We start from the raw sequence: 25,270 nt of genomic DNA, 5'->3' as shown, positions 1-25,270 counted from the left end.
TACGCTGTACTATATAACAAAAGTCCCGGAGTGCTTCTTTAACTAAATTGTGCAAAACCTGATGTACTCATGAGGGTTATGATGTAAACTGTACCTCCAATTTATCTGTCCTGAGAAGTTTCTGAGTAGCAGTAGAACCGCCGACTGATACAGGTGGACTTCCGGGAACAATGACAGGTGTAGAGGGCAGTATTTCAGTTGGGACTAATCCAACACCTGGTGTCACCGGAGTAAGATACGGAGCAAAACTAATAGCTGTATTAGTTCCTAATGTTGGACCTACAGGAAATGTGGGCTGGAGAAAAATACATTAGTAAGCACATCAGAAAAAGAGATATTTAGTGAATTATGAATGAAAACATGAGTAAGATCCAGCACTAAAAAGAAATAAAAAAAAAAAAACAACAACACTCCACTCTGTGATACGTGCAGGTGGTCAAGTATGCAAGACACGTTTGCTGAGCAACCCTTACCTTATGACTGGAGGCTCTAATCTGTTTTTCCTTCACTGAATTTTGCATCTCATATATATGAATAATATAATATCTAAATATATCTAATATAATATCTAAAGCAGTATAATTGGCTACAACACAACCCCATCTATATGATGTGAAATCCATTTACTTTTACTATACTTTATGTTTGCTAAGATTTAGATGTATAGCACACTGATACAAATGCTGGCGGCCAAAGATGTTATATAACTATCAGAGAAAACCCGTAGTCCTGGATGTTTTTTCAAAAGATCAACTGCATACTGATATTGCATCAAAATAAAGCCTTCCATGATGGATATTTTGGCTGTTTCTGGCAATATACCTTGTCAATGTGTGATCAGTTGAGGTTCCACCCTGGAGACCTCACTGACCAGCAGAATGAGCACCTACTTGCAGCTGCCCCTGGTACTGCAGAACAGCTCTATTAATGGGAAAATCCTTTTAAGAAAAAAGTTCTGATTTTACAATGCTTCATTCATCTACAGTACCACTATAAAAAGATAATGTTACAAAAAAAAAAAAATCACAAAATAGCATTGCATTGCTTCTCAACTTGCATTTATGCCTGCTTCAGCAAAATGCTCTAATTCTGGCTATGGTGTATTTTTTCATCAGCTTGGAGGGAATCAAAATGTGAGCGTGAACCACATCTAGACTGGCATCTTGTCCAGGACTTAAGATACAAGCGGAAAATAGAACAAGGATACTCTTACTAATTCTGCCTTGTTCCTGTCTATCCAAAGCCATAGTAATTCAGAAGTCCCATACAGTGCTGTAACCTGTACAAATGATAAAGAACTGCTCTGTCTCCACGTAAGAGCCAGCAATTTTTAATCAACATACATTTTATTATGCTCTACTTCATAGTTTTACCTGTCTTTTATGTTCTAATCCCAAACACAGAACCTTTTCTATAATCCAAATACTGGTGAAAAGTTGTAAAAGGAAGGATATTTTCCCAAGAATTTCTAGTTCAGATCCACTGAGATAGAAAACTGTCATCTATAAGTAATACTGTGAGCTAAGGCAGTAATTCTGGTGACCACTCTGTACATGCTTCATGTCAGAATACTGGTAATCTCTCTAAGCAAGGACAGTCATCATGGTTTAACCCTGAAGAAAACAAAGCTGGGCACATGTTAACATACAGGTAAGCATACATGGAGGAAGTGTACTCACCATTGGCTGCAGCTGTGTACCCGGGAACATGAACTGCATTTGCTGGGCAAGCATGGCTGCAGCGGTTTTCTGCTGGATGAGATTGTTCCTGCCATTAATTTCTAGCTGAGTTTTCAGGTGTGTTGGCGGATGAAGATATTTGCAGTTCTCCCTTGAGCAACGTCCCTAAAAAATATAGCATTATCAGATTTAGTCATGTTTTCAAGGTTGATACATTATTAGGCTATACTCCCACACAGTATTTTGGTCAGTACAGTGGTACCTTGGTTCTTGAACTTAATTGGTTCAGGAAGGCAGTTTGAGAACCAAGCAGTGTCTTCCCATAGGAAATAATGTAAATGTGTTTAATTGGTTCCAGCACCCACCAATAATTACCTACAGTACCCATATATTACACTGATAAGTGCTGAGTATAATCACTACAGTACAGTACAGAACAGCACTATACTGTACAGTACATTACAGAACAACACTATACTGTACAGTACATTACAGAACAGCACTGTACTGTACAGTACATTATACACAAGAAACATACAACAAAACCAGTAATTATAGTACAGTAATCACCAACTCCTCACTCATCCTTTACTATATAGAGCCCCCCCACCCCAGCAGCACTGTACAGGATGGGAGTTGGTGGTGCACTGACTGTACTACTTCTGTACTGCATATGCACTCCAGTAATCTATATTATAGAGTACTATATAGGATGGGAGATGGTGGTGCACTGGCTTTACTACTACTGTACTGTATATGCACTCCAGCAGTCTTATACAGTATTGGGCTATGTTCACACTACATATATGTACGGCCGTAGTGCAAGCAGCAAATATTCGCCCGTAGTTTTGAGGTTGATGCGTACGCTGAAAAGTATACGATATACGGCTGCACAGTGCACACTACGTATGAGCCTACGGCCCGATCGTAAACGGTCCGGTAAAAAATGAACAAGACCATTGTTTGCGGCCGGAACTGTGCAAATTCACGGCCATGGATTTACAGGCGGTCCGTACGGAGTACTTAAAAAATAGCCGTCAATAATGCAGAATGCCGATGCCTCTAATAGTTAATATATTAAATTAATAAAACACATTTTCTTTGTAATAAAGTCCCTTTCGTTGTTCAATAATTTAATTCTAACGAATCCATCATTGTGCAATTAAATATACTGTTAAAATAAATATATATATAAATAAATGTATATTTATATATATATATATATATATATTTTACGCTTAAATTAAATTATTGAACAACGAAACTGATTTTATTACAACGAAAATGTGTTTTTATTAATTAAATATTAATTATTACAGGAAGCTCTCTAAGCCGTTAATTCATATTGCCGGCAATAGAGCTTTCTGTACTAATCATCACTTCACTTTAATTAAAACATCAAATGTTTCTTCTAATTATGTTATCACAATAGCATTATTAGAAGAAACATTTTGAATTATATGTGCGCTCAGCTGATTGGCTGATCGACTGAGCGCACATATAAAGAGCCGGTCCGCAGTACAGTCACTTCATTGTGCTGCGGACCAGCGAAGAGGACACATCGGGGTGAGTATAGAGCTCTCCCCACCCCCTCCCCAGCACTGCACCCATCCCAGTAAGGAAGCGGGGAATTTGAAGCGAAATTTGCGCTTCATTTCCTGTGGATTACGCTTGAAATTCCACCCGTAAAATATGAATAGAGCTATGTCTTACTGTGTTCAATGGTATTTCCATTCTGATGTTCACTTGGCTCCCGCGTGAAGCGGATTCCGTTGTCAAAGGGCCCAAAGAATTGACATGTGGATTCCGAGAAATCCTATAAAAGTCAATGGGGCTTGAATTCTGCTCGAATTCAGTGCCTATTCTACCAGAGCTGAAAAGTCACGGACAACTTCTTTAAATTAAATAAGTTGGTGTTTGTTTCTCTTTGCTGAATTAATAGTAAACAAAAAAACTTATACAAGAACTGTTTGTGCCTTCTTTGAAATCTTTTTATGGCAGGCTCTCCAACACTTTTCCATACTGCAGTTTGATGAAAGGCCTTGTCTATATGCCAAAATGAGGTGCTGCACAAGACAACATCCTGACAGATGGCAGCCTCGGCTTTATTTCAGTATATTAACAGATCTTCATGTATCAGATAGCTAAGCTTCTCATGGGCAGTCTGGTCTACTTTATCCTTCTGAGCAAATATCTTCTGAGTCAGCTTTGTGTCTGATCTGGCTGTAAGGAGAAAATGAAGTCTCACATTTCCTCTGAAGAATAATATATTGATAAGAAAAAAAGAATCTGGTGATTATTCTGTGCACCAAATATAAAATGATTGTAGAGGATATGTGTGTATATACATTTAGAAAGTTCCATGTATGGTTTTGTATGAAACCAGGCAGTGTAAGATGGTGTACAGTAAGTGCAAGTTGGTTTTCAGTTCCCAAAAGTGGTACCAAAAAAGACATGCATCTTTTCAACCAGGTGCTTCACTGAGTAAAATGGTTTGTCCTGCCTAGCCCTTAGAGCTATGATGTTATTATACAGAGTATTATACCAAACAACAAATTATACCATAACAAATTGTAGAAATCAGACTTCTCATTGTGGGGTTGAATCTACTAACAATTCTGTAGTGAGTTAGTGACTTAACACCAGACTTATCTATGTTGTCTTAACCTGAAATTAAACGTTAAAGTACATCTTGTACATTTGCAACTCTATGTGTTATGGTGCAAAAATAGATGGTGCCAGAATTTAGCCTAAATAAAGGAGTAGTAACGCCTCTGGATACCCTTCTCTAAAAAGAGTGTTCACAAATGTGCAGCACTCTTTCGTGTCCTGAAGGTCCATTTAGAGGCAGAGAACAGATATGTCTCAAGAGGTTGTACAGGTAACAGACTATCAGTCAGAGAGCTGCTGCAAAGAGGACTGCTGGGGTCAATACATGGACGCCTACTAAATACAATGCTCCTCTTTCCCTGCAGCATCGATGCTGGAGATGTTCTCACTAGCCGAAACATTCTCCTAGTAATGACAGCTGATCACAGAGCTCACAATTTGTGATCTGCCTTGAGCAGCTAAATAAAAACAAAGTTGTTCAAAGACGACAACCCCAATAAATTGTACTAGAATTCAAAACACTCCACATTTCTCAAAAATGTAAGTGTCCTTTAACAAAATGTGAATCACATTCTCTATTCTCCAAATAGTTAACACAAAATTACCCTAGATATTTGACTTCTATTGTTGTGCGAGTCAGTATTCTAAGTCATCACATTCTAGTAGCACTGACCTATTTAAAGTGTCACTGGTGTTATAATTTTCAAAATCTAAATCAACAGGGTATGTGATATAAAGCAAGTTTGCAATTTACATTAATTTTTTTAAGTTATCATGCTGTAATACAAAGCTATACTTACTTGTATCCAGGTCCAGTCTCCTGAAGGCAGCTTTTTAGTCTTGTGCTGGTTGAAAAAAAAAATGAAACTAACCACATGAAGTCCCGGCCAGTACAGAGAGTCACAGCTCAATGAGTCCATGAGTGCCAAGATGATTGGGGCTTCCTGTGTCTGGTCTCTTTTTTTCAACCAGCACAAGACTAAAAAGCTGCATATATATTATACATAGAGACTGTACGGCTTAGATTTATAAATACTTAACATTTTTATTACCATGATTTAAAAAAAATCTCCAAACTTATTTGCAAGTGTAAAAGGATCAAGTAATAAAGACAACCACAAGCACCAAGTATAAATGTCTTAAAGACATTTAGATGGTCCCAGCGAGCATATGATTAACTATCAATTTAGAACAGGTTGCAAACAGGCCCCACTCCGCTAATATGGGTAAGCATATAATATGGTTTTGTAAGGATTCAGGTTGTTGGATGCAGGCTACACAATTGTGTTTTCCTAGTATAGGAGGCCATGTAGATATGCAACCTGTTCTAAATTGATTGTTAATCATATGCTTTCTGGGACCATCTGAATATCTATAAGACATTTATACTTGGTGGTTGATGGTTTGGTTATGAGAAAATTGTGGACAGCAGATAGGTGGGTAAATTAATCTCTGAAAGACAGAGACCTGGTTGATATGTGTATATGTCCATTGGAACTATTGTGTGTATATGTATTGTCTATATATATATATATATATATATATATATATATATATATATATAGACAGAGGTGGCAGCAGAGAGTACCCTTTTTAGACTGGAAAGAATAAACCACTTCCTGTAGGACATAAAGCAGCTGATAAGTAAAGCCTTGAGTCTTTTTTTATAAATAGAAGTAATTTACAGATCTGTATAACTTTCTGACACCTGAATGAATGAGACTTTTTTTTCCTACGGAGTACCCCTTTAAACTAAATCTTCTTAGAGACCATGCATACATTACTTCTTAGATCTAGCCGAGTGATGGGAAAAGATGTAATTTTAACTGCAAATGTGTTGTGCTGAGACACAGGGCTTGGCATATGTTGACCTGTGTATATGGATACTGTAATAAGAGGGACAGTGCAGACTTAATTCTTAACCCACTGTCTCTACCTACTTGAACAATCCACTGTAAATAGTGCTGCCCCAACTGGGCAACAGTCTCTGCATTGACTATGGGTTTATGCACTGGGTTTATCCTATACAGGTATAGTGCAAAAGACAAAATCAGAATTCAAAGGCTGCTCAGAGAGCAAGCCAGAGGTCCGAACCATAAGTCAGCATCAGAACCAAACCAGAACCAGACACAGAACAAGCAGGGAAAAGTCAGGAGGGTGCAAACAGCAGGCAGAAGCAGGGACAAACTTCCAGACATAAGGGTAGAGCCTGATTGTCCCTAGAGTCCCTACTACTGATTGGACAGCTTGCCCCACCTCCTGACCTGATAAACCAGCCCTGAAGAACCAGTTATCCAGTAGGTGCTAGAGAATCTTCGGCTTCCAGCCACAACATTCATCTTGTACCGTACAGGCTAATTTTAGGAAGGAGCATGGCTCAAACCTGAATCAATAGGTACAAGATATCTATCCAATCATCTGAATGTAACCACTGTCTAGTCCCCAGATGAGGAACCTCGTTTTAGGCAAGAATTCGCTTCTACACAATTCAAGCCTCAGCATCTTAAAGGACTGCTAAGAGTCCGCCACTTTCTAATGTTGAATTTTATTACTTTGCTGTTTACAGCCTCTTTACATTTTATAAGGTTATCCCAAATGTCAGAGACAGATGGTGTTCCTAGAACTAGTATGTTCCTGTCTGTGTAAATGTACATATTGCCTTATTAACGAGAAAAATCATCAGTGTATTTCATCTATGTACAATACATACATTTAAACATGATTGTAATATGTACAATAGTAATACTCTTAGCATTTTGAACAACAGGACCTTACTTGGTTACTGCACTTTCGGCAAACTTTGCAAATAAAATCAATAGTACAAATAAATACAGTTGTGCTCACAAGTTTACATACACAATTTTTGCTTTTTTGTCCTTTTTTTCAGAGAATATGAATGATAACACAAAAAGTTTTTTCCCACTCATGGTTAGTGGTTAAGTGAAGCCATTTATTGTCAAACAAGTGTGTTTTCTATTTTTACATCCTAATGACCCTGATCAAAACTTTATATACCTCAGTTCATAATACCTTGTATTGCCCCCTCTAACATCAATGACAGCTTGAAGTCTTTTGTGGTAGTTGTGGATGAGACTCTTTGTTTTCTCAGATGGTAAAGCTGCCCATTCTTCTTGGCAAAAAGCCTCCTATAAATTCCTGGGCTGTCTTGCATGAACTGTGTGCTTGAGATCTCTCCAGAGTGGCTCAATGATCTTGAGGTCAGGAGACTGAGATCGCCACTCCAGAACCTTCACTTTGTTCTGATGTAGCCAATGACAGGTCAAATTGGCCTTGTGCTTTGGATCGTTGTCTTGTTGGAACATCCAAGTAATTCCCATGTGCAAATTTGCCACCAGTATTTGCTGATAATGTGCTGCATTAACCTTTCCTTCAACCCTGACCAATTTTCACACATTCCCAAAACATCAGCGATTCACCTCCATGCTTTACAGTGGGAATGGTGTTCCTTTTATCATAGGCCTTGTTAACACCTCTCCAAATGTAACATTTATGGTTGTGGCCAAAAAGTTTGATTTTGGTCTCATTACTCCAAATGACCTTGTTCCAGAATTTTTTAGGCTTGTCTCTTAACTGTTTGGCATAGTGTAAGCGAGATACTTTGTGGCATTTGGGGCATGGCTTTCTTCTGGTGACTCGATTATACAGCCCATTTTTCTTCAAGTGCCTCCTCATTGTACATCTCGAAACAGCCACACCGCTAGTTTTCAGAGTGTCTTGTATTTCAGCTGATGTTATTTGTGAGTTTTTCTTTGTATCCCGAGCAATTTTCCTGGCAGTTGTGGCTGAAACTTTTATTGGCCTACCTGACTGTGATTTGGTTTTTACAGATTAAGGCTATGTTCACACTACGTAAATCTACGGCCGTAGTTCTCGCCGCAGAACTACAGCCGTAGATTTGCGGGGTGGAACATAGCATTGTTTGCTATGGGATCCTGGCCGGAGCGTATACACATCGTATACGCTCCGGCCGGTTCCCATGCGGCGCCGCAAACAACTGACAGGTCTATTATTTGCGGACGGAATTCAATGAATTCCGTCCGCAGAAGGACCTGGCAGTTCACACAGTGAAGCGAGCGGCTCCGGCCGCTTGCTTCACTATGTGCTATGGGAAGCTCTGATGCGGTCGCATGCTGATGCACCCGCATCAGAGCTCCATGGAGGAAAGGTCATCCGGCCGGTACTTAAGTACCGGCCGTGATGATCCGGGTTGAGACCGGCCGTTCCGTGACCCAGCCGGAGTCACGGAACGGCCGGTCTCATCCGTAGTGTGAACATAGCCTTAAGATAAACACAGTAGTTTGACAATAAATGGCTTCACCCAACGACTAACCACTAGTAGAAAAAAACCTTTTTTTCGTTATCATTCATATTCTCTGAAAAAAAGCTAAAATTTTGCCGGGATATGTAAAATTTTAAGCACAACTGAATAAGAAACCTTATATCTTATTACAAAACAATACATCTCAATTTATCAGATACCTTTCCTCCCTTGACCAAAACTCCTTATTCACTGAGAAGAAACTTCCAAAAGTACATGAGATAGATACCAAATCAAAGGGAAGCAAGTGTAGGCACAACTGTAATCAGTGGGTATTTAAACTTGGACTTAAAGGGGTTATCCAGCGCTACAAAAACATGGCCACTTTTCCCCCTACTGTTGTCTCCAAATCAGGTGCGGTTTGCAATTAAGCTCCATTTACTTCAATGGAACTGAGTTTCAAAACCCCACCCAAGCTGGAGACAACAGTAGGGGGAAAGTGGCCATGTTTTTGTAGCGCTGGATAACCCCTTTAAGAAAAAAGCCATAGACAGTCACACATTTCCACAGGGTGCTCAGCTGATCCAAAAGAGGCTTGCGGCATCCAAAGCAATAAAGAAGTGAAGTCAGTGGCAACTCTTTGATATGGTAAAATCTTAATGCTTAATTCAGCTATTATATCAGCTCACTGAGGAATCACATTACATGCTGCCCAATGAAGGAGAGGGGAGTTAGCTGCAAGCAAGGCACTGACAGAGTGTGAGACATCCAGAGAAGTTGCTGAGAGCTCTAGGAAGTGTAAGTGTTGAGTGTTAAATATTCCGGAAAAAAAGTTATTTTACACATTTTTTAAATAAAGCTATATAACTTTGCATTAGAATAGTCATCAGGGGAGGTGTGTCACCCCTTACTGCTAACACTCAAAGTAAAAATCTAAAATAAATAAATAAATAAATATATATGTATAAATAAACACATTTTCTTTAATAAAGTTATATTACAAAGTTATATAATTTTATTAAAGAAAAGTAAATGGCCATGGGACACCTTAAAGATGTAAATGAAGTCTGCAGGGGGGAAAAACAGTGAAAAATACAGACATTTTATACAGTATAATGGCCAGAAATAGTGCTATTCCTCATATACACCCATGACAGCTTATCCTGCATTGGTGGAAGGGTTAAAGACTATTAAAAGGTACAGACCCACATCTACGGCTTTATAATATTTGGAACACATCTCTTATTTTAATAGGAAAGAAATACATTTGAAAAATCTTTGACCATATTAAATATAGCCTAGAATGTTTTGTTCAGTGCTATTCTAAGGCTATGTTCACATTTTGTATGAGACCAGCCATTCCTTGACCCGGCCAGGTCACAGAACGTCCGGTCTCATTAAAGATCATCCTGGCAGGTACTCCACTACCGGCCGGATGATCTTTAGCACCGCAGAGTTCTGATGCAGGCGCATCCGTGTGCGCCCTCATCAGAGCTCCCCATTGCACACTCCGGCCGCTCGCTCCATAGTGTGCACTAACATGGTTTTCTGTGGGCACTTTTCACTGAATAGCGGTTGCAGAAAACTGACATGTTAGTTTTCTATGGTGCCACAAGGGATCCCGGCCGGAGCGTATACTATTTGTATACGCTCCGGCCAAGATTCCATAGTCGGCAGGGCAACGTATATTTTTGTAAAAATACTTTTATAAAAATATACGTTTATAACGCCTGGAGTAGTGGATCCACTGGACCGTCACCAGCGATGGCACTAACCTCACCAGGGAGCGGAGTTTAAGGGGCCGCTGGTTTTCACCAGAGCCCGCCGCAAGGCGGGATGGACTTGCTGCGGCAGGCGGCCCCCAAGTCGCTACCCCTGGCTTGGTTGCTAGTGACGGCAGGCGAGGCGTGGCAGGAGCAGTAGGTAGGAAAAGGTGCTGGCAGAGGTCTGTAGGCGTAACCGCAGGTGACAGGCTGAACACCGGAGCAATAGTGTAACAGAGGAGCAGGAACCAGGAACAAGGACTAGGGACCAGGTAGCGGATAGGAATCAGGAACAAGGACTAGGGACCAGGTAGCGGACAGGAATCAGGAACAACAGGGAGCTGGGCCAAACGCTATGGGAAGCATGTAGAGGCTCCAACCCCTAAAAGGGGGCAGAGCCGGAACTTATAGGGAAGTGATTGACATATGGACCAATTAGGAGCGCACTGCCCCTTTAAATCTGAGACAGCCGTCGCGCGCACGCCCTAGGTGGCGGGGACGCGCGCGCCGGCCGGCACAGCGACAGACAGGAGCGCGGTGAGGTGAGGCGCCCCCCCGGGGCCGAAGCAACAGCAGCGCCGGGTCCCTGCCTATGGACATCGGCTGCTGCAGATGTAGGAGAGAGGGTGCGGCGGCGGTCCAGAGCACGGGACGCCGCCGTGGCCCTAACAACGTTGTGTGAACATAGCCTAATAATGTATTGTTATACAGAAGGAGGTCTAGACTCATGTTTAGGAAGAACTAACATTGACAACTTTGTCTAAAATCTATTTTTAGATTTTAACCTAAAAGGATCACTAAGCCAAATCACATCTACAGTATAGTCATATTTAATTCTGACCAGTCTTAAACCAGTAATTGTTAAAATCCAATAGTGTTTCCAATGATACAGAGCTGAATCATATCTGCTTCCAAACACAAACTGCTGAGGGGCATACAGAGAGGCATATGAGGTCTTGAGAAACTATATAATAAAAATATAAGATATATACAGTACACACCCATATGAACAAGTAGAATTGCTCATAAAATAACAATTCCGTAGTAGCTTTTATGGAACGCTGAACTGGATCTGTGCATTAACTTTTTCTCTGCCATAGATTAAAAAGGGAGACAGACATGACATGAAAGACACTGGCACTTTATTACCCTAGATAACCAGAATGAACCCTTTAACTACCCTACATAACTAGTTATAATAACTTTCACAATGCTAGATGTCAGAATTGTTAACATGAAATACTTCACTGTCTTAAAGGAGAAGTCCAGCAAAATGTTTTATTAAAGTATTATATTGCCCCCCCCCCCAAAAAAAAAAGTTATACAAATCCCCAATTTACACTTATTACAGGAAATGCACATAAAGTGCTTTTTTCCCTGCACTTAGTACTGCATCAAGGCTTCACTTCCTGGATAACATGGTGATGTCACATGGTAAAAGTCTAACCATGGCTGGGTTATCTTCTAGTTAAGGAGGGAAGTATTTTGCGCATGTTCCTATACCAAGTTATTCCTGTATTGTTTCTTTTTCCTGCTATTCTATGAGGCCAGTCAGACCACTGCTAGGAGCTGACTGCTCCTGAAAGTATAACACAGCTAATGTTAAGAAGGTATCTTCTGCCTGATACTCTACTGCTGTTTTCGGAGCGGGAGGAGAGGATGAGTGGCCGCACTAGGTAACCGCTGTATTTGCAGCCACAGCAGCTAGGGAACATTTTCTGGAAGACACTGCAGAGTAAGTATAACCGATAATGATCACTTACTCTTACGAGAGAACACCGCTCTCTTCAAAAGTATGACTTTGGATAGCATAGGATTCAAGCAGCCAGGGTCAATTTAACTTGCAAGCATCATATAGTAGCAGGTAGAAAACTTAAAGGGGTAGTGCAGCGTTTAACATTTATTCACTAAATAACACACGTTACAAAGTTATACAACTATACAAATACAAAATATTTAAGTGAATGGCCCCCTTCCCCGTGTTCCCCCACTCCAGAAGTGTGGTGCATTATACTTACTCCATTGCTGTCAACCCCGGCCGCCATCTTGGGTCGACAATGTCATCTTCGGGAGGCCGGACCGCTCTAGCCATCCCTCATGCCGGCCCCCCTCTGCCGCGTCATGACGAGGCAGAGGGGGGGGGGCACCAAGAGGGGCGGATAGAGCGGTCTGGGGTCGGTGAGTATAATGCACCACACATCCGCAGCGGGGGAACACGGGGAAGGGGGCCAATAACTTAAATAATACACATTACATGTGTTATTTAGTGAATAAGTGTTAAACGCCGCACTACGCCTTTAACAGATAACATTTAAAACATCTATGTTCTTTTCCCCCGGCTTCTCTGTGCAGCTCCCAAAAGACATTGGTTTACTGTATATGCTGATAAGCACTGCTCAGGGGTGTAGAGACTGACCAGAGCGACTGAGCTATGTAGTCTCCCGAGGATGAGTGTTGTCATGTGACTGGCACTGAAAGCCTGCCTACAGGGACCTGACTAGCAATACCTGTAGAAGTGTCGGGGACAAGAATAGAAGTATGGTAGATAAACTACTAGATTAATATGGAAAAATATTTTGAAATGATACTCATCCACTATGAACTGCAATTTCACTAAAGTTATAGGTTCCTGATTGTGGGAAACCTCCTTTAACTCCCTCACTATCCTAAGTCCTAGCTATTAAGTCTGTCTTTACTGGCCAAGACCCAAAGGATATTGCCAATGGTGGGTTAAATGTACTCTGGACTCCAGGCTGTCAACCCACCCTGGGCAACTCCCCCAGCCCCAATCCCAGGTGCAGGTGCACTGATACTGGGATCCTAGGACAACAAGCTTGGCTGCATCAGTGTGCCCGTGCCGCCTCACTAGTATAATCTAACCCAGAGGTGTTACTGAAATGCAGGGAAGAAGCACAGAGAGGCTTTGCGGCCTAGGCCCTGCCTCTTTCACCCTGCTGCTACTGGAATAAAAGTCCTTTTTGTTTCAAATAACATCCACTTGTGTAATCCCCCATAGTAGATGGCCCCCTGTGTAGCCTCCCTTCAGTACATGCCTGTGCAGTTTTACTTTAGCAGATAGCCTTCTGTGGTGCTGCCCTCTAAAGTAGATGGCTCGCTGTGCAGTCCTTCTAAAGTAGATGGCGCTCATGATGACAATAAATCATAGTAGGAATGGAGAGGATGTGAAACACAAGGGCTAATAAAGACTGTAGGGAGCATTAAGTAATGAGCAGGGCATTAGTGGACACATAGAGGGGTTACAGCTATAAAGAGATTACCTCTACAGTCCTGTCCCCTGATATAAGCCCCAGCCTGAAGAGGATCTGCTATGATTTGGAAGGTCAGGAAGACTTCCTGGGTCAGAGTACAATGCCGTAGAGCGCAAGGACAGGGAGCTCTTGAACCAAAGCAATGCTCTTAAACCAAGTCACAATTTTGAAAAACTGTGAGCTCTTCTTGCAAAACACTCTCAATCCAAGTTACTCTTAAGCCGAGGTACCACTGTAATATATATAACTCCTGGAAAACACTTTAAACCCTTTAAAGCGACTCTGTACCCACAATCTGCCCCCCCCAAACCACTTGTACCTTCGGATAGCTGCTTTTAATCCAAGATCTGTCCTAGGGTCTGTTCGGCAGGGGATGCAGTTATTGTCCTAACAACAACTTTTAATCCTGCAGCGCTGTGTCTAACGGCTGGGGCTTACATTTGTATATGCATTAGGCTGGCACCACCTCTCCGTCCTTCCTCCCCACCCTCCTCATCATTAGCAATTATCCAGGAACATTTACTGCTGTTTGAGCTTTGCACAGGTGTATTAACGATCCAGCCCATGTTCATTATACACACAGGTGGGGAATAGGAAGCAATCTGCCTGGAGCATTCCTAATGATGAGGAGGGTGGGGAGGAAGAACAGAGAGGGTGTGCCAGCCTAATGCATATACAAATGTAAGCCCCGGCTGTTAGACACAGCGCTGCCGGATTAAAAGTTGTTTTTATGACAATAACTGCATCACCTGCTGAATGGACCCCAGGACAGATCTTAGATTAAAAGCAGCTATCTGAAGGTACAGGCGGTTTGGAGGGGTAAGCTTGTGGGTACAGAGTCCCTTTAATGCTCCATAAATGAACTAAAACACTATGGGGGTATTAAGGGCTTAAGAAATGGGCTCAGGAGCTAAGCCTGCTCTATACCTGACAAGTTCTGGCACTGTTAGCTGCCTAAACTGGAAATAACCATGACCAAAATTAGCAGGATATGTCTGTGCTCACATGTCTGGACCCTATGTCTTCCCCATTCTGTGAGAGCAGCAATGGTAAGTGTAATACCATATCCATACTTGTGTCGTTTGGGGGCAGCCTTCCCCGCCGGTGGTGCTGGCTGGGTTTTGGTGGGGCTTTTTGGGTCTGGTCCTGTGACATTGGGGTTGCAGGGCCGTTCCATGGCTTCCCTTCCCTGTACGTGCACGCTTTGCGGGGTTGGCGGTCGCTGACCGACACGGTGTGGAGTTAGCGTAGGGACCCGTGTGGACCAGAGGACCTGCGCGGTGGTACACGGGGCAATATGGCTTGATCAATTCATATACAGACACTCTGGTGTTGATTTTTAATATAGGCCTAGCGGCATTAGTATCAGCCATAGATGGGATGTGCAGCCGTTCCACTCTCTCCAGTTCATGTTTCACAGTTCTCCCTCTCTGAACAGCTAGCACTCCTTTATAAGACCCACATGACCAAAATTAGCAGGATATGCCTGTGCTCACATGTCTGGACCCTATGTCTTCCCCATTCTGTGAGAGCAGCAATGGTAAGTGTAATACCATATCCATACTTGTGTCGTTTGGGGGCAGCCTTCCCCGCCGGTGGTGCTGGCTGGGTTTTGGTGGGGCTTTTTGGGTCTGGTCCTGTGACATTGGGGTTGCAGGGCCGTTCCATGGCTTCCCTTCCCTGTACGTGCACGCTTTGCGGGGTTGGCGGTCGCTGACCGACACGGTGTGGAGTTAGCGTAGGGACCCGTGTGGACCAGAGGACCTGCGCGGTGGTACACGGGGCAATATGGCTTGATCAATTCATATACAGACACTCTGGTGTTGATTTTTAATATAGGCCTAGCGGCATTAGTATCAGCCATAGATGGGATGTGCAGCCGTTCCACTCTCTCCAGTTCATGCTAAACTGGAAATAACTCTGATCTTCTCCGTTCAAATCCCAGGATTCAAATCAAAAGAATCTGTGGCATACGGGCAGTTAGACAAAGGAGGGGCCCAACTCCATTATTCAATCAGTGCATTGTACTGACCAATATATGTCATTGTTACACCAAATATTTTTTTCCCCAACACAGAATGCAGTTTTTGGCTATGTTCACACAACGTAAGTTCCGTGATTAGTGCGGGACTTACGTTGTACTGAAGGCTGAGGGAATCCTGGCTGAAGTGTATACACATAATATACACTCCAGCCAGGATCCCTAGTGGCGCCACGAGAAACTGACATGTCAGTTTTCTACGGCCGCTATTCATTGAATAGTGGCCGCAGAAAACCCTGTCAGTTCACACAATAAAGTGTGCGGCTACGGCTGCATGGTCTATTGTATGCTGTGAGTGTACGCATCCGAGTTCAGCAGCTGTAAAGATCATTCAGCCCATACTGCAGTACTGGCCGGGATGACCTTTTTTGAGAATGGCTGGGTCATGGAACGGTCGGTCTCATACAAAGTGTGAACATAGCTTTTACCTGTATAGGTGGTGGTGGAGGTGGGTCTCACATTAAATAGTAGAATAAAAGTTTCCATTAAACCCTTATATGGCTTAAAAAATGACTCTTGGGAAAACAAATTATATATATATATATATATATATATATATATATATATATATATATATAAAGAGAGAGAGAGAGAGAGAGGCTGCGTCCTTGAGGGTTCAAAAGTAAGTCTATTTTACTTTCTAGATTCTAAACATTAGAGTAGACTTTTACAACCGGACAGTTTGTAGTATGTTTTCTCGAGTAGATCCATTAACATGGGACAGAGCTAACAGAACAGACACTACTAGAACCCGACAAAGAAACCTTTTCTACAATTCAGTCAAATCTGTGGTTTAAAAAAAAATGCATATTAACAAACGGCAAAAATTCAGAACAAGCAGATTAGCGATGTCTAAGCTCTCCAAATATGTCTACAATGTACAGTATAGCTGTACAGAAAAGGATTATATATGAAGTGCAGCCAAGTAAAATGGCTAAGATGACACAGATTGAACGGTGTCCCTTTGTGCTTCATGGACTTAGAGGTTAATAACTAATTAGAGCATGCAGTCTCATTCTTAAAACCTATTAATAAACCCCTCAGCTTATTAAACACATTCTGCATGTCCTCTCAGCTGGCATGCTTAAAAATAGGATAAACCAGATAACTTCTTAAGAAACTTATCCTGCTAGTGAAGACAATAGAAGCACTATCAACATGACTCAAAAACGTTGGCAGCTATATAGAATTTGCCTATTTAATGGATCTGAAACACAGAGAAGGACGAGTTCTTAACATCCCTAAACCATATTTCCGCCAAAATACATAAATGTAGCCCCAGAGCTAATCTGTGCCTACTTCCTCAAGGTGTGGCATGTAACCCCCTGGCTGGTTGTTTCTGCCTGCTCATGTTGTTTTACCTCTCATTAAAATCAAAAGAAGCCTTAAAATCTTTTAAAGAAACACCTCCTTTTTCTTTTAGTCACTATCTCAGTAGTGCAAAAAAGCCACTAAAAAGTTTCAAAAATGCCCAAATAATGCCCCTAAAAATGTGCACCAAATGTGCACCAAAATGCTTCTATTTTAAAAATAAGTTAGTAAAAGAGGCCTGAAAACAGATTTGAAACACTTTTTGTAAGCTTATTTTACACAAGAGCAAACATGTTGTCCTATCACATGATCAGCTCAACCTGATTCTTGTATGTGCGCTTAACATCATTCTTCTTTAAGGACCAGGGCAGGGACTTTTGTAATGGCACAAAGGTGGCCACACATATGTGTGTACTAATAAATAGGAGATACATTAACAGCCGAGCACGCTCACTTGGGTAATTTCATATAGTATGATACAGATTGCTCACCAGCGTCAATAGCATATCATACAGATATAGGTTTGGGTAGTTAAAGGTTTTGGTATAGTAACTATGGAAATGTTTTGGGGCATTTTTTAAACTGAAATTTTGTGCTAAAAATATGTTTATGATTTTTTACTAAAGAAGCATAAATTATTTTTTTATTTAATGCAGCATAAACTATTATTAAATAATTATCTGGTGTCTTGTATCTTTCCTGCCTTGTATGCAGAGACTAGGTCTTCAAGCTTTATCTTGTTTCTGTAACTAGTGGACACCAGGTTTTTCCACAAGTCTGGTCTTCAAGGAACAGACAGTTGCAATGTGAAGCACCAAAGAACAGGCAGAGGAAAATGTAGTCAGCAAACTGGGTCGGTAAAGTATCAGGGATGAGGCATGAGCATAGTCAGTCAGGCATAGGATCGGGGAAAGCGGCTTCAGATGCAGGTCAGTCTGAATAGGCAACAGAAGAGGCAAAAGGTATAGATAGGGGTCAGGGTAGCATAATCCAAGGAACAGGCAAAGGCCAAGATAGAGGGGATAACAATGGAAAAAATGTATATAAAAATGATGTAATAAAAAAAAAAAACGCTCCATAAATAAATACACATTTTAGGTATTGCCACGTCCATAATGATCTGAACAATAAAATTAGTTTACCATTCAAATAATAAGTATGAAAGGAATTGTTAGTCTTGCCATGGGCAGATATATACCCAAAGGTATGTATCTGCCCATGGTTAACAATCATTATTTTTATTTTTTTATTTTTTATCAAAATGTAGGGGATTTTCAGAATTTTTATAATTTATTTAATTAGCCTATTTGTACTCTTCTATGAAAATCTAACACAAATAAACAGAATTTTGGCTAATTGGTTTTCTCATGAAAATTCTTACAACAAAACCTAGATAACTGAGAATTCTAATGACTATTCGCAATGTTCCAAATATGAATTAATTTGTTTTGGGACATAAGCCAATAAAATATTCCAAGCTTTGTTATTTGTAGGATATCTTCTCTAGTCAAATAGCAATGTAATGGTCATTACAATGTAGTATCCTGATATTGTGTAATTTGTCTTTCAATTAAAATGTAAAATGCAATTTTCATCAACTCTAGTTGTACCTGAGGTGATAATCCTCTGATTCTGACCTCTCCATCTGCTGAAGAGGAAATGAGGAAATTGTACCACACAGAGTACCAGGATTACCAGCTTGAGGACCCAGCAAGAATTACTTATGAAAAATCAACTTTATGTTGTCACCAAATTACTGATAATATTTGTTGAATCTGAATACAAGAAAAAGCATAAATCAGACTAAATGACAAGCTTCTCACAATGGGGTCCATTGGGTCCTGAAAGAAGTCTCCAGTGTAAGTGTGACCAGAACCTTAATTTTTTTTTCTAGACAAAGCCTAGAAACATATTTTTACTGCTAAGCAACATTTACCTATTTACAAAATAACCCCCCCCCCCAGCCCTGTAAAACCTGTTTACTGCAACTAGTGATTGACTATAAGAAGTCAATGGGGCCTCTGAGCTGGATGGGGCCAAGGAGCCCTAGTTCTCAAGATGGGACCCACAGCTATTAAACATTTATGTCACCAAAGATGAAGGTAAGAAAATTATCTTGATCCTAAGGCTGCATTCCCACGTTCCGTGATCCTGACGGATCACGGACGTGGAATGCATGTACCGGAGTCCCCCCGCGCCCGGACAGCATCTGTAATTAGATGCTGGGAGCGGGGGAGACTGTATTCACAAGCGCCGCGCTGTAGTAACAGCACCGCGCGGCTGATTCATTACAGCGCGGCGCTTATGAATACAGTCTCCCCCGCTCCCAGCATCTAATTACAGATGCTGTCCGGGCGCGGGGGGACTCGGGGACATGCATTCCACGTCCGTGATCCGTCAAGATCACGGAACGTGGGAATGCAGCCTTAGCGCGCAGTGTGCCATAGGAACAAAACCGCAAGTTAGAACATAACCTGCCATTAGATTCCCTTTAACTTTGTTGTGTACCAATTCCTTTCCTGCATCATTTCTTCTCAGCTGTTTCCCTACAGGTGATTATTATACAGATCCCATATAAGAGCTGTGACTGATATACACATTCACCTTGTTATGAATGACTCTCATTTAGCTATTCTGTGCAATTTACCAATTTACCAATATCTCAGCAATATGAAAGAAACGCTCTACAGGGAGCATCACTGTTATGAGAATTCAAAGTGAAAACCGAAGATGGCCCTAAAAATTTATTCCTCTGGTGGGTTTCTTGTACCCTAGTCCAACACAAATACTATAGTGGAATATAAAGCCCAAATAATAATGCAATACAAGCCTACGTAAAATTCAGGACCAGGCTAATTTTCGTTTTTGCGTTTTAGTTTTTTCCTCCTTCTGCTTAAAAGGCCATAGCAGTTGCATTTTTACACCTACAGACCCACATGAGCCCTTATTTTTTGCGTCACTAATTGTACTTTGCAAGTTTTTCTTTGGGGGGGCTTCGTTTTTACGCTGTGTGTCTATGGAAAAACTGACATGTTATGTATGCTCCTCAAGTCGTTACAATTACAACGATATGTAACATGTATAACTTTTATTGCATCTGATGGCCTGTAAAAAATTCCAACCATTGTTAACAAATATATGTTCCTTAAAATCGCTCCGTTCCCAGGCTTATAGCGCTTTTATCCTTTGATTTATGGGGTTGTGTGAGGTGTAATTTTTTGCGCCATGATGTGTTCTTTCTATCGGTACCTTGATTGCGCATATGCCACTTTTTGATCGCTTTTTATTACAATTTTTTGGGATTTTATGCAACCAAAAATGCGCAAATTTGCACTTTGGGATTTTTTTGCACTTACGCCATTTACCGTGCGAGATCAGTAATGTGATAAATTAATATTTTGGGCAATTACGCACATGGTAATACCAAACATGTTTAATTTTTTATTTTTATTTATAAAATGGGAAAAGGGGGGTGATTCTGACTTTTATTAGGGGAGGGGGCTTTTTATGAATAATGACACTTTATTTTTAACTTTTACATGGGGGGACTTCTAGTATAAGTGCACTTCTAGTATAAGTGCACTTTTACATGGGGGACTTCTAGTATAAGTGCACTGATCTCTCATACAGATCTATACTGCATAGATATGCAGCATAGATCGATGAGATCGGCACTCGTTTGCTTCCAGCTGCTGCAGCCTGAAGCAACCGAATGCCGGGCCGGGATCAGCGCCATTATGCTGCAGGCCACGGCCGGCACCAGTCACGAAGATCATTAATAAATGAAGGTAGGAGGGGGATAAATGAATGAACGGAGACATTAATAAATGAAGCATCCCGCTGTGAGCGATCTCCCCACTAGACACCAGGGAAGAGCTGTTCTGAAGTCTTCAGATGCAGCTGTCAACTTTGACAGCTGCATCTAAAGACTTAATTAGCGGGCACAGCGATTGGACCGGGCATGGCGAATAGCCGCGGCCCCGAGCTACATGCGGCACCCGGGACCGTGGCGGTTCAGAGTGGGGTCGCCGCACGGCCCCGCTCTGAACGCCCCCAACCGCGCGAGGGCGTACAGTTACGTCCTCGTGCGGGAAACGGTTAAAGCTGGGACTGATGTAGTGAGAGACAAAGGAGGACATTTATTAAGTCCGACATTTTTTGTCCCCGCAGTGTCCATGCTCCGTGGGTTTATGTAAAGGTGAAATGCCTCTACATAAATCCCATGCGCACCAGTGTATGCATGTAGCGAAACCAAATGTTAAACTGAGCAGACACAGAGCCTGCGCCCCCCCCTCTCCATTCCCTCCCCGCCCCTCTGGCACAATGGGTGTAGAGTGGTCTGATGTGAAAATGTATTCACACAACAAGCATGTGGGAATAAATTTATTCGCATCTGGCCCCTTTACGACAAAAAATGGATACTCCGCACAATAATAAATGTCCCCCAAGAATATTGCAGTAATCAGATCATTTGAAATGGAGAAACAGCAAAACTTCTTTTACATTGGGTAAAGGTCATTGGCTGTGTACTTGGATCCCTGCACTTCTGCCTGCATGGTATGCAAAAGACCAATGTGTACTAAAGTAAATGGAAAAAGAAAAGCTTGTAGCCAGCTGAAAAAGATCTCTTATTATAAGAGAATATATATCGTATATAGGAAAATATATGTTTATTTAAATACTTTGCTATACTGTACCCGATAAAGAGAACTAAGGGATCTTGAAAGTTTGCTGTTTTACATCATTACAGTAAGCCATTAAAAGCAACTTGCAAACTGACAGAGTAAATGATAGATACTTTACAGGTACATAACATGGGGTCTACTTCATTAATAAATGAAGCATCCCGCTGTGACGGATTCTTTAAGAATTATGTATTCTGAAGTTGATAATCTCTCTAAATTAAGTGGAGTACATTTTCTAGGTGTAAACTACAGAGCAGTCAATGGTAATGATTGCATGAAGCTATTTCAGTCTGAGGTAAGTATGTCATTGGGCTCATTATATCGCTTTGCACTTTACAGGAATTACAAGCTCCTAATTGAATCCAAAAAAATATGTTTCACCCATTTTTTGCTTGTGATCTCAATAAGATATTCTGCTTCTTTACAATGTTTTAAGTAAAGTCTAACATTTATCTCCATATAACTCAAACTTTAAAATCTAATTTTCATTTAGGGTGCTCCTACACATTCAGGTTTTATGTGATTTGGATCATAATGGGACAAAAGCATTTAAGTGCCAGTTTCTTTGTTTTTCAATGGAGGTTCTTTTATCCAGTGTGTGCCCTGTATTCACCTCCCTTGAAGTCACCAAGAGGAGCTGCTCAGACCATCATAGCCCATTTCTTCTAGCTATTAGTAAAAAGAAACAATCTGCTACATTATTTGTTTTCTAAATCCATTTTACAGAAATGCTACTATATTTCTAAGTGTGTCCTAAATGCTGTCACACCTGCAACAATTCTTGCAACTCTGTCTTTTAAAGTATATGTTTGCTAAACGCACCAATGCGATATGGGCTGAAACGTGTAATTGGTCTAAGCACTGATCTTCACAGTCCACAGACATTAGTTTAATCACTATACTTATCCTATCTATCAGCCCAATGATAGCCGTTACACACTAAGCTCCAGTACACACTGGCATAGAGAGTGCCCTTCTCTTACAGGAGGGAGTATAACAAGTGACAAATGCATACTTAGAATGTCCAATGCTACAAGAAACTCCACTGACCCAGAATACACATCCAGCCAAGGTGAGGATTTGGAGCCCTGTAGAATTATCATTTTTGCTGTTGTAAATTAATCTGACGTGAAATTGGGCCTTTATTTATAGAACAGCGAAAATTCAGATAAATGGAATTTGATGAACCCAAGATCCCTCGTCGTTTTTTACAATTTCATTCTTTATTGAATGCAATGACCCAGGGAATTTCTTTGTTGGAACAAGTAAAACCTATTATTACCACGTAAAAAAAAATTGTCATTTAGACATTTCAATAATGAGATGGTAAGAAGTGTGCCTGTGTCCAATTCGGCATCTGATAATGTGCTAGAACTGCACGTGCTATATGATTACACAACTAACATGTCAAAGTGATGCACACAATGTACACATAAGCTCAGGATTAGCAGCAGCCCCCCCCCCCACACACAGCTTTTAGGGTTTGTTTTTGTGTAGATACACAGAAACACACACAAAGAACACATGTGAGCATGGCTGCCACACCACTGGGGCCAAATACTGTCTAACTGAAGAGGAGAACCAACTGACCTAAGGGAAGAGAGGACGAGGGAGCATGGGTCTGCCATGCAGAGGGAACATCATCCAGACATTATGGCAGTCACCGCTAGAGAGGCATGTGCCTGGCACCGCTTAGATGGCATGTTGTTGCCATGCTTATGTAGGCTCAGTCAGAAAAATGACTGTATATCAATCGACTATTAAATGGCTGTACCCCTCATTCTATGACCACCATAAATGGGATGAAAACTTCATACAAATCTAATCAACAAAGTCACTACTGTAAGCCAAACTTACATCGGTGAAAATCTGTACTGAATAAAAAGTGGGGGGAATGCTTTGTGGCCACAAATGATACTGCAATATATACTGGAACATTTATAAAATCACTATATATAGATTTCTGGTGATGACCCCAGTTTGGGCGCAGCCAGGAGGAGCCCACTACACAGGAAGATGTGCAGCCAATGGTCAATGATTTTCTGCCAGAGTGGCATGCATATCTATGTTACCCAATACTTTCCCACTGTAGAAATTTTTATGGCACAGAATACATATAACATAAAACAAGTGGAAACAAGGGAATGAAGCTATTTAGTAGTTTTACATCTTTTTTATTTTTACAAAGCAATATACAACTGGGGAGCTCGAAAATGTCAAAGGACTGTGACACAAGATTGAAATTGCTTTCTTTTCCAGTGAAATTTTATGGAGATAATAGATGTATACAATTTACAACTGTTGCATCAAAGCTACATAGTTTCACAGGCAGAGTGCTATATAGTGATACAAAGTGCGCAGGTATAAAACACAACTATGAGATCATAGTCCTGCCTAAAGTATAGGATTTACATTAATAAAAGCCAGGGTCATCAAGCCACAAATAACCAAACAATACTGTACAATATAGTAACACACAGAGCTACATCATAAAATATCACCAAGCATCCCTTTATCCTTTTCTTCACGGCCATCTACAGTACATGCACATGCCTCTAGTGCCTAATGGCATGGAAGGTGCAATCATGTTACTAATAGGTTCCGGCAGTTGTGAGAAGTAAAAATAAATAACATATAGCATGTAACATAGTAGACATAAAAAACAACTATGGAAGATGAGAAAATAAAATACAAATGTAAAAAATGTGTCTCCATTTTAACATTACTTTAACAAGTAGTTCCACTAAGGATAATGCACATCACCAGGCATGAAGCACATTATTATTTAGTTGTGGACAGAGCTAAATCAATCAAATCAATCAAATTTTTATCTAAGCCAAACTATACTTTACTATAGTTAAATGTCTGTCCAATAAATCCATCAGGCATTGTACAAGAAAGGGCTGGAATCTGTTCTGGTATCACTTTATCCAACTAATCACAGTATCCAACTAATTCTCAGTGAAATGGAGTTGTGAAATATTCACATTACATTATATACACATCACATTACATTATACATACATACAGATTTTTATCCATGGGTGACAAGAACCATTACCATGTTACTCTGAAATTTGATTAAGAAAAAAAATAAAGCTTCTTAAAAAACTATTGAACTTTCAAGAAAAAGGGATATCTATCTTAATGTATGAACATGGCCTAAAATTTTGCCTAGAGCTCATACTTATAGTAAGAGCTCCAAGCTAGCTTGAAAGGTGTCAGATATTGCAACTATGTGTGCTATTGAATTATTATGGATTATTCCATACATTTTCAAGCTTTTGTTTAGACAGATGCTGGACCTTTGCTTATCCTTAAAGCATAACTGTCATTTCAGGGTCATTTTCTGAAAACAATAAATATTTATAGTACAAGCGATTTAAAAAAAAACCTCTGTAATAGGTTTTATTTACCAAAAGAGTTTCCTTCTGTAATGAAAAAGCTGTTTTCCTAGCAACCCCCTCACTTCAGGAGGAGCAGGATTTCTGTGTCCATTATGTGTCTATGGAGAGGGAAGGGGCTGAGAGGAGTGAGTGAGCACAGAGCAGTCCTGCACAGTACAACATACTGCATTCTTCTCTCAGCAAGTTCCTAGATAAGCACTGACCTTTCTGACCCCTGAATCCTGCG

The 25,270-nt window shown here is 40.8% G+C and overlaps 1 protein-coding gene across 9 annotated transcripts in view; it reads right to left on the bottom strand.

The window, feature by feature from the left end:
* The window catches only part of MBNL2 (muscleblind like splicing regulator 2), a 139,102-nt gene that overhangs the window by 39,931 nt on the left and 73,901 nt on the right, over positions 1–25,270 (bottom strand). For all 9 annotated transcript variants that reach the window (XM_069970683.1, XM_069970681.1, XM_069970685.1 and 6 more), the window contains exons 3-4: positions 1,680–1,844; positions 95–295 (exon numbers count right to left, since the gene is read on the bottom strand). In XM_069970683.1, the coding sequence (XP_069826784.1) occupies positions 95–295; positions 1,680–1,844 (366 nt within the window). The remainder of the gene's footprint in view (positions 1–94; positions 296–1,679; positions 1,845–25,270) is intronic.

This window comes from Dendropsophus ebraccatus, chromosome 5, assembly GCF_027789765.1.
Source record: "Dendropsophus ebraccatus isolate aDenEbr1 chromosome 5, aDenEbr1.pat, whole genome shotgun sequence".
Classification (NCBI taxonomy): Eukaryota; Metazoa; Chordata; class Amphibia; order Anura; family Hylidae; genus Dendropsophus; species Dendropsophus ebraccatus.
The sequence above is the reverse complement of the archived record's forward strand: the minus strand, read 5'-3'. Positions and strand labels throughout refer to the sequence as shown.